This window comes from Pistacia vera, unplaced genomic scaffold (genome assembly GCF_008641045.1).
Source record: "Pistacia vera cultivar Batoury unplaced genomic scaffold, PisVer_v2 Contig190, whole genome shotgun sequence".
NCBI classification, from domain to species: Eukaryota; Viridiplantae; Streptophyta; class Magnoliopsida; order Sapindales; family Anacardiaceae; genus Pistacia; species Pistacia vera.
This window is the reverse complement of record NW_022195991.1, coordinates 2,524,953-2,535,970: the sequence shown is the minus strand read 5'-3', so window position 1 is coordinate 2,535,970 and position 11,018 is coordinate 2,524,953. Positions and strand designations below refer to the sequence as shown.

At 36.2% G+C, this 11,018-nt stretch overlaps 1 protein-coding gene across 1 annotated transcript; it reads left to right on the top strand.

Moving 5' to 3' along the window:
• Nucleotides 1-988: 988 nt before the first annotated feature.
• On the top strand, nt 989-2,568 carry LOC116127246 (putative disease resistance RPP13-like protein 1). Its single transcript, XM_031412888.1, has 2 exons — nt 989-2,286; nt 2,399-2,568. The coding sequence occupies exons 1-2, from the start codon at nt 1,024-1,026 to the stop codon at nt 2,432-2,434; spliced, it is 1,299 nt and encodes a 432-aa protein (XP_031268748.1). The 5' UTR covers nt 989-1,023; the 3' UTR covers nt 2,435-2,568.
• Nucleotides 2,569-11,018: the final 8,450 nt, after the last annotated feature.

Genomic DNA, 11,018 nt, shown 5'->3' with positions numbered 1-11,018 from the left:
AACTTTCTACGCATTTTATTTATTATTTCTCTTCCCCATTAAGTCTCTTTCTTGAAAATAAAGAGCATCTTCATTAAATTTAAAGAGTCTATTAGATTTAAATAAAATTTGTGTTCTTTATATTTAAAAATTAATGAAGATACTCTTTATTTATAAGAAATATACTCTTCAAAATAAAGAGCACCATTGGAGATGCTATAAAGGCACTCTTAAATATGCAAACCTACACAGCTTGCTTAAAATAACAGGCCCTTAGATATTATTGTATTTTTAATTTTTCACTACAAATAAAAAGAAAAGGATGCCTAAAGTCATGTAAATGAGACACCATTGTGGATTTGTGGTACACACCCGCAAAAAAAAAAAAAAAATAAATAAATAAATAAAATTAGTAGAATTCTAACTCAAATCAGAACATAAAGTTTCCCCATTTAACATATTGAATCCAATTAGTAATATTTAAAGTTAAAAATGACTAAAAAAATGTTTTAACAATTATTTATTAAAATGTTTTCTTTTTATATGAGCCAAAAAAAAAAAAAAAAAATCTAAATAAGAAATTTTTTGAAGTTCTCGGAAATCGTTTGGATTTCCAAACTTGGTGATTTATTTAAAGGGGAAGAAATAAACCTTTAAGATATGACATTCATGATTCAACACATAGGGTTTATTATTTTATTAAACTTTCCACTTAACTGTTAAACCGTCAAACTTTAGGGAGGCCTTCGTAATTGTCCTTCAACATTGCAAAACTAAAACACTAAACAAAGGCGCCACCTAGCCTCAACAGATCACCGTTACTCACATTTTCATATTAACAAGTTAATTGTAAGATAACTTTGCATATCTCATTAATTTTTTGTCTAATTTATCTTAAATTTAGATTATCCAATAATATTGTTACACGTGGACCGAACAAACACAGTACCACTTTTGTTATCTGCCAATGAGCAATGACCATCCAGTGTTACTTTGTCCCTTACAAAAGAGTCATATTCCTCCAAATTCCTCCGATAATTGATAATGGAAAACCTGGCTTGCACTGTCGGTCAAAGTCTTATTTCTTATACTATGGATCTTCTCTTTGACAAATTAATCTCCTGTGAGGTGATCAGTTTTGCTCGCAGAGGAAAACTCTACTCTGAAATCAACAACCTCCGGAACATTCTGCTCAAGATCCAAGCCGTTCTGGATGATGCTGAGGAGAAGCAAATTTCTGATCGGTCGGTCAGGATCTGGCTGGACGATATCAGGGATTTGGCCTACGATTTGGAAGACTTGTTAGATGAGTTTGCTACTGAAAGTTTGCGGCAAAACTTGATGAGAGATTCTCAGCTCATGAAAACCAAGGTACCGCACATAATTTTTTCGTTCATTTTGAATATGAAAATGGGTCTCAAGATTAAGAAAATAGCTGAAAGATTTCAAGTTATGGTGAATGAAAAAGATAACCTCAGGTTGAAAGAAATTGGGGTTTTTAATCCAGGGAGGGTTAGTTTAATCAAAGAAATTTTGCCATCTACTTCTTTAGTTATTGAATCTCGTGTTTACGGTAGAGAAAAAGATAAAGAGAAGATTGTTGGGATGCTGATGAAGAATGAAAATGGAGGTGGTAGTGGTGGTGATGATGTTTGTTTGATCTGTATTATTGGTATGGGTGGGGTTGGCAAAACAACTCTCGCCCAGCTTGTTTATAATGATTGTAGAATTAATGAGTATTTTGATTTGAAAGCTTGGGTTTGTGTGTCTTATGAATTTGATGTTGTAAGGATAACAAGGACAATTTTAGAAGCAATCACTAATGAGATTTTCAATTCAAGTGATTTAAACTCACTTCAAGTAAAGTTGAAAGCGAGTTTATCTGGGAAAAAATATCTGATCGTGTTGGATGACGTTTGGAATGAGAATTACCTACTCTGGGATGCTCTAAGAAGTCCCTTTTTACCAGGGGATGTTGGAAGCAAAATAATTGTTACAACTCGTAATGATGGTGTTGCACAAGTTATGGGAGCTGTTGAGATTTACCGCGTAAATTTGTTGTGTGATGGTGATTGTTTTTCTTTATTTACACAACTAGCATTGGGACGTAGAAATCTTGATGAGCAGCGAGAACTTAAAGAGATTGGTGAGGAGATAGTGAGAAAATTTCAGGGGTTGCCATTGGCAGCAAAAGTCATGGGAGGCCTATTGCAGAACAAATTTGATCGTGGTGAATGGGAAGCTGTTTTGAATAGCAGGATGTGGGATTTTCCAGAACAGAAAATTGGCATTCTTCCAGCTTTGAGAGTAAGCTACCATCATCTTCCTTCCTATTTGAAGCAATTGTTTGTTTACTGTTCAATTTTTCCAAAAGGTTACAAATTTCATAAGGATGAGTTGGTTTTGTTATGGATGGCAGAGGCTTTTCTCCTACACCAAAGGGGAAAGAAACTAGTGGAAGATGTGGGAGGCCATTATTTTAATGAATTATTGGCAAGGTCATTTTTTGAACGATCTAAGAGCAAGGAATCGCTGTTTGTTATGCATGACCTTATAAATGATTTGGCAAAATCTGTTGCGAAAGACATATGTTTTTGTTTAGAAGATAAAGTTGACAGCAATGAGCCAGTTAGAATTCTTCAAAAGACTCGTCATATGGCGTTCACTCGTCACAATTATGAAGTCTTACAAAGATTCAAAGATTGCTACGAAATGAAGTCTTTACGAACACTTTTAGCACTACCGATTCATACTTCAACTTGGACTGCAGGTTGCTACTTAAGTAAATCTTTCCATCATGAAATGCTGCCAAGGTTAAAATGCTTAAGATCTTTATCTTTGAGTGGTTATGGCATTAGAGAGCTGCCAAAATCAATTGGTGATTTGAAACATTTACGGTATCTTAATTTGTCTTGCACTGAAATTAGTTTGTTGCCTGAATCAGTCAGTAAACTTGTCAACTTACTGATATTGAATTTGCGTGGTTGCTCAAAACTAACAAAGTTACCTTCAGGTATCATCAACCTAATCAATTTGCATTATCTTGATATTAAAGATACAACTTGTTTGCTAGAGATGCCTTCTGGGATATGTAAGTTGACCAATCTACGAAAATTGACCAAATTTGTTGTGGGTAGAAGCAATCACCTCAAGCTCAGAGAGTTGAAAGAGCTATCACATCTTCGAGGTGAGCTTTCCATTTATGGATTGCATAATGTGGTGAAAGTTAAAGATGCAGAGATTGCCAATTTAACGGAGAAGCATGGTCTTGTTGAATTAACTTTGGAATGGATTAACATCTTCAATGATTCAAGGAATTTAAATGCTGAGTTACGTGTCCTCAATTATCTAAAACCTGATAGAAGCCTTAAAAAGCTTACAGTTTCATGTTATGGTGGTACAGAGTTTGCATCTTGGATAGGGGATCCCACATTCACTAACGTAGTCTACATATACCTACTTAATTGTAGAAAAAGCTCATCGCTTCCATCACTGTGGAGACTACCTTCACTTAAAGAGTTGTGCATCGAAGGCATGGATGCTATAGAAAAAGTATATCAAGAAAAGCCTTTTCCATCTTTGGAAACTCTCCGGTTTAAGAGTATGTTGAAGTGGGAATCGTGGTACTTTCCTTCTGCAAGTAATGAAGCAATTGAAGAAATTTTTCCTTGTCTCAAACACCTTACCCTACAAAATTGCCCAAAGTTGATTGAGAAATTACCCACCCAAATTCCTTCCCTTAAGAAGCTTACCATTAGTGAATGTCTGATAGGAACCCAATCCAATAACTCAACAATTTGGGCTGGGCCATGGGTCTTTCATGGGCTTGGGTAGAACTCTTTCTTTGCATGTTTCCATTTCATTAAATACTTGTATGTATTAAATCTTGATGATTGAAGTACAAGGAGAGAATTCAAATCGTCCATTTGTTTGGATGGTTTCCATTTCCAACTTGTTTTGATCATTACAAGTTGTATTCAAGTACATCCCTCCCATTTACTTGAAAAGGAAAATTAGTCTGATGTTAGATCCAAAAAATGGGGTTAAAATTAGATCCAAGTATAGATCGGATCAAGAAATGCTGAACCAGATTTTTCGGTTTGGTTTTAGTCTTACCCGAAAACCAACCCGAACCCCTTTTTTTATTTAAAAAAATTATATGTCAGTTTTCTATGGGGTCACATAAATAACTTACTGCATGTTTGGCTTAGTATTTTTATCCATATTCTGGATCCTATTCTCCAAATAATGTTTGCCATTATTCCAGAAATATTACCCTATTTTTTAATTACTTTTAGACCCCATAAAGTTATTAATTTCACTAAATACCCCCTGAAAAAAAGTATAAAAATTAACAAAAACACCCCCATCAACCCAACTTGTCAGATTTCGGCAACCATCGTCGGTGATAGTCGGAATCTGTACAACGACCTAACTTCTGACCAGAAATGGCCGTAATTTCACCGATGTGGCCTTTTTCGGCCAGATCACGGATCTGGCCGAAAAAGGCCAGATCTGGCCGTCAGCGACGGCCAAAGAAATGACCGTCATTGACCGAAAACGACGGCCACATCTTTGGCCGTCGCCGTCGTTTGGTCTTTTCCGGCCGTCGACGACCATAACAGACCGTAGATCTGGCCTTTTCTTGCCAGATCCACCATGGATATGGCCGAAAAAGGCCATAACGACGTGTTACGGCATAGATCCGACCGGTCTGTGCCGTAACGAAATTTTCTGGCTAGATTCCAACGATGGTGGCCGAAATCTGACACTGTAGGTGGTGGGGGTGTTTTTGTCATTTTATATGTTAGGGTCTTTAATTAAATTAGTAAACCTAAGAGCTTTTTTCATAAATTTTTAAAATTTACTTCATAATACTCCCTTATTTAATAACCCAATATTATCCCCAAAAATCCTATCCGAAATACTAAACCAAAGGCACCTTTAATGTACACATCCCCACAAGCGCTAGGTCAACATTACAAAACGATGGCGGCTCAGAATTGAACGTTGAAGGCTCTGTATACAGCTTCAGCATAAGTAGTCTTGGCATTGGCAGTTTGAATTGAAGAAGTTTCCGGAATGCAGTTTAAAGTTGAGTAAGTTAAGTTCATCATGTTTCGTTTTCTTTGTAAAACAACAATAAAAGTAATTGCTGATAGGGATTTTGCTCTGAATCTCACAACTACTCAAGTGGGTTTTTCTCAAAATAAGATTTTCCCTCTTAGGTTTCTTTCATCATCTTCGCATTTAGAGAAGAGATCGTTAAAAACTAAACAAACTGAACAGGAAGAGTCTTTTACAGTTTCTTAATTGATAAACTCATGTGGGCTGTCTTTAAAATCTGCTGTTTCTGCTTCTAAGTATCTTCAATTGAAGAACACTGAAAGAGCGGACTCAGTCCTTAGGTTTCTCAGCGCCCATGGTTTCTCCAAATCCCAGATCTCTAAGGTTGTGAGAGGATGCCCACGAGTCATTCTAATTGATCCTGAAAAGACACTTTCGCCCAAGATTGAGTTTTTCCGTTCTATAGGGGTTTCAAGTAGTGAACTAGCAATGATCATAGCAAAGAGTCCAACATTGTTATCTATGAGTTTAAAGAATCATCTTATCCCCAATTATAATTTCCTCAAGAATGTTGTAATTCATGACGAAAAAGTTGTCAAAGTTTTGAAGGGCATGCTATGGCTATTTTTAATTGACTTAAGGATTAAAAATTTTGGTCCAAATATAGCTCTTTTGAAAGATATTGGTATGCCTCAATCTCGAATTTCTGCTTTGGTGACTAAATTCCCCAGCGCAGCATGTTCCAAACATTCTAAATTTTGCAAGGTTGTCAATCAGGTTAAGGAAATGGGATTTAATCCCACCCAAACTGTGTTTGTTAAGGCAATTGGAGTAATTAACCATTTGAAGGAATCGGTTTGGGAATCTAAGTTTAAGGTTTATAGGAGGTGTGGTTTGTCCGAGGATGACACTCTCGCTGCTTTTAGAAGGAATCCATGTTGTATGCAGATATCCGAGGAGAAGATTACAAGAGTTATGGACTTCCTTGTGAACAAAATGGGTTGGCTGTCGCGAGATATTTCTAAATGGCCAGAAGTTTTCACTTACAGCTTGGAGAAGAGGATTGTTCCAAGGTGTTTTGTAATTCAAGTTCTGCTATCCAAAGGTCTGATCAGAGAATATAAATCTCCATTAGCTTACTTGAAACTTACAGAGAGCAAATTTATTGAGAAGTATATAACTCGATTTCAGGAAAAAGTACCTCAGTTGTTGGATGTGTTTGGAGGAAAAATTGATTTCCTGGATATATATCATGAATTTCAGAGGTCTGGAAAATGAAAGAGTTCACATAAAACTTTCTCTTTGCTAAAGGGTGTTTCTAATTTCTAAATTTTAGTTTTACTGAAGGGAAAATTGATTTACATGTATACTTCTTAGGTCTAAATTTGTTTTCTTGAGTCTAGCATGAAATTTGTTCTATGATCATATAATATCAGTGGGTCTTCACCAGTTTTATACTGAATAATTTATCGTAAGATTGTTGGTAGTGTCAAAAAACTGAGAGGAATTCAAACTTGAGAGAAGTTTTACATACTACTATCAAACTAGTATTGTTATTTGTTAGCCACGGACCGCAGGGCTTACCCTATTTTGGAAGTCTTGTTCGGGGTTAGGGGACTAGTGGAGGTACCTATTTTGGAAGTCTTGTTCGGGGTTAGGGGACTAGTGGAGGTACGCGTAAGCTGATCTAAACACTCTTTAAACCAAAAAAAGAAAAATTCAGGTTGTTTAGGAAATTTTTTGTCTCCGACTGTTTTGTTACAAACAAGTTAAACACATTATGACATATCTGCATCAATGAAATAGTACAACTATTTGGCTGTTTTCTGCCACAGTGATCCCATCATCTGCACCACTTTGGTTGTGACTTGCTCATTGATGCCGACTTCAAGGAACCAAAACAAATGTTCTTAAGCATTTAGCTATTGACGGGTGTTTGTAAGTTATGATTTTTATGACATCCATATGATTATATCATAGGAAAACAATCTTTGATGTTGCAATTCAAAGTTCATTGGAAATGTGATAGATTCCTCCATGAAGTTTTCATATTGCATTTAGGAAGCTTCCTCCATTTTTTTTGTAGAGAATAATAGGAGAGGTTTTTGCAGTGGTATATTTATTTGATTTGAAGGGCTTGTGATTGCAAAAGAACCAAATTACTCTTGATGTCGGAGAAAAAAATTGGACCATTGTGTGAAGCTGAGGAAACTATCTTCACCAACTCTCTACTTCAATGCATAACTGTTCCAAAGATATACAGATATATCGTTGTTATAATTTAGTGGAGATCTTCAAGGAGGAGGAAGAAAATGAAAGATATAGTGTTGCGATAAAAAGATTACGGCGTGACTGGTCCATTTTTTCATGGCGAATGTCTCTTCTTCATTGCTGGATTCATGAGCTGCCTTCAGCACCACCGTTGCATCCACATCTGCCACCGTCTCATTCGCAAGCTTTAGTACCCCCAGATTGAAGATGGATGCTGATATTCCAAATGACCAGTGGTTCTCACATTCTGCTTAGAAGAGAGGAGGATTGCTCCGAAGTGTTTGTAATTCAAGTTTGGCTATTCAAGAAGGAAGAACATGAAAGAGATAGTGTAGAGTAAAAAAGTTTACAATATTTGATCCTTTTGAAGTGAGAGATTTATCAACTTAAAAAAGAACACAGAATATATAATATAGCGGTCTAAAATAAATCTAACATAACAAGGCACATTAATGCCATAACATATTAAAAAATACACAGTAATGATAAAAAATGCCGCATACATAATAACCCTTGGAGAGATATCACACTTTCTTACGCTTAAGCCACATAATTTGTCGGTTTTGTTGCTTTAGTGCAACAAACATCTCTCTGTTCTTCCTTTCAGTTAAAATATCTGCAGCTTTCATAAATAACTCCTCATCATTAACAATTTCAGGCATTCCTTCAACAATTTGCATCACTTCCTCAATGCTACAACCGGGCTTATCTTTCCCCTTGATAATTTTTGGTGCTATCTTATCCAAAAGGACATCCAATTGTGGAGATACCTCAACTCCAACTCCAGTTTCTTTTGGAACTTCTTGCATATTTCCTGGTATAAAAAGATTAGAATTAACCCCAGCTCCTATACCTTTTTGAGACTTCTTGACTCCTTTTTACTTGTGTAGAAATGTTAGTATTGACTCCAACTCCCTTTGAAACTTCTTGTTTCTTTTCCCCTTGTGTGGAAACATTAGCATTATCTCCAACTCCTTTTGAAACTTCTTTTCTCTTTTTTACTTTCGTGGAAGCAGTACTATTAACTCCAACTCCAATCCCTTTTGCAACCTCTTTTCTCTTCTGTTCACATAAAGGAATCAGTCCTCACTCCAACTCCAATTCCCTTGGAGACTATTTCTCTCTTGTTTCCTTGTGTAGGTTTAGTACTCACGCCAAATCCAACTATTTTTGAAACCGTTTGTCTCTTGTCTCCTTGTGTAGAAACATTTGTATCAACTCCAACTCCAACTCCTTTTGAAACCATTTGTCTCTTGTTTGCAAGAGCAGAAACAATAGTATTAGATCCAATTCCTTCTGAAACTTTTCGTCCCATTTTTCCTTGTCTAGAAACATCAGAATTATCAGAAGAAATGTCGTCATCAGTCATGCTCAATTCCTCATCCATGCTCTTAAGCATTACAGCCATAACCGCAGGAACCAGTAACAGAAGAAATTCATCCTCACTTTCATAATCACTGTCACTGTCACTAAAAATCATTCTGTAAAAGTAAAACATAATAAAAACTCCAAATTTTCAAATCAGTCATTCAAATTGAAGACAACAAAGTAGACAGTTAACTGTGCAAACACCATTTAATAAACACATAGATGACATCCATAGAAAAGAAAAGAAAGTGCACTGGTCAGAGAGAGAGACTCGCAACTCTCCGATGGCTAAAAGTATAAGAGCACATTAAAACCCCCAATATTCCAGATGGCGTACTCGAAACTCAAATTTTAGTTTTTCACTTGTAAATGACTTGGTGAAAAACTTTTAAGATGTTTCAACTTTCAATTGTGAAGGTCTCTCTACCCAGTACTGTTAATAATGTATTTTAAGTTGCTTATCATTTTGTGTGAGGCAATATCAGATAGAGAGCAGGGAGAGTATATAGCATAAAAGGAAGAGGAGAAAATCTAATGTATTCACAGGAATTTGGAGATACAATCATCAAGATAAGCCAACTCTTGGATGACCATAAAGCAGGCCCGGTTTCAATCCCATATTCAATTCTCCAGGTATATGGTTGCCTCACGGGGTCCAGTACAGAGCCCAGTTCTTCATGGCCATCAGCTCACAAGAAGCCACGAGTTTCATTCTTCCCACAGTTTGTAAGATTCAGCAAGGAAATTCTGGGTTCCCCAGAAATGTAAAAATTCAATCTTTTAATACTAAAGGCAAACCCCATAGTCAAATATAAATTATAATCTTGCAATTACAGAAACAACTATTCACAAGAACCCTAAGACTACCTGAGAGAATGCCTTCGGCGTGAAGAAAAGTGGCTTCAGAGGTAGACATAAGCAGAATGAGGAAATTTAACTCTCCGGACATCCCAAGTTTGCATTTAAAAAAAAGACCTTGAAAATATTTTTGAATTTTTTTTAATTTAGAAAAGCTGACGTGGCACATTTAGGATTCATTAAACATGTAAAATGGGTTAAACTGAAAAGATTTAAATATATGTGGGTAAAATCATAATTAACAAAAGTTTATTTAAATTTTGAAATTTGAAAACGAGCCCCGACCCTTCAAAATCACTTAATCGAGCCATATACCCAAAAAAAGGCCGACAAACACTATTCGTTTCTCTGTGATTTCCAACGACTATAGTACCTTAATTCCAGCAAATTTTCAATCCTAAAGCTTCCTTATACAAAACTATGGCTGACATTCACAAAGAGGAGGAAAACCCAACCCCATTCCGAATCCTAGACTCCAGCAGCATAAGAACAGAGAGAAGAATCGAAAAATGGTTCTGAAGAGGAGGACACCGACGAGAATTCAAACGAGGAGGAGGACGCCGGTGAATTACTTTTTTTTTTTTTTAATTGGATGAGAAAATGGATTGATTTGTGCGAATTTGGGGGAGATGTGATTGGTTTTATTGTTATGGTGGTTGTTGGCATTTTGTTGAGCAGTTGGTGCGCATTGGTGGAGTGACTTTGTTTGGGTTCTAGAGGATGGGGGACGGCAAGAGAGGTCGTATGGAGGTTGTTTCTAGGAGTTTGGTGGACTAGAGATGGCAGGAGTGGAGATGGCAAGAGGTGGTGGAATAGGGGGGCTGGAGGGCTGCCCTGCATAGTGGCAAGGTTGGCCACGCACAACACTTGCATTTGCTGGGCTGGCTATGATTGTTGTGTTAGAAGTGTTAAATTGCCGGGTTTTTAATTCATATGTTGGTGGGGTTTTAACTTTGGTGATTATTTGGATGTGTTTTTTCGAGTTGTAGGGATAATGGTCTTAATTGTGGCGATCCTTAAATTAGTGATCTTATGAATTTGTATGCTATGAATGAATGTGTAATGGTGGTGCAGGTGTTATGTTAATGTTGTTATGTGTGATACTAATGTTTGTTGGTTATGCTTGAAGTGTGAAATAAAGGCTTTTAATTCATACGTTAGTGAGGTTTTAATTGAGTGATTGTTTAGATTATTAGTTTGTAACAATGAATGAATGGATGTTGTTTATGATGGTGGTGGAAGTAGTATTATTAAGTGGAAGACTAAGTTTGTTTGTTGTGTTAGAAGTGTTAAATGCTTGCTTTTTAATTGATGCTTTGGTTGAGTTTTAGTTTAGTGATGTTTTAGATGTGTTTTGAGTTGTTAAATGTTGTGATGGCAGGATTAATAATGAGCTGTGCAGTATGGTTTTTATGTTCATTTACATTGTATGATGCTTTTTTTTTTTTTTTTTTTTTTTCTCATACACTTGAAAA

Excerpts from the sequence above, each read along its gene's own strand:
- LOC116127246 (XM_031412888.1), top strand. The coding sequence starts at position 1,024 with ATGGAAAACCTGGCTTGCACTGTCGGTCAAAGTCTTATTTCTTATACT. Across the intron at positions 2,287-2,398 it reads GCATTCTTCCAGCTTTGAGA|AGGCTTTTCTCCTACACCAA; the intron begins GTAAGCTACCAT and ends TATGGATGGCAG.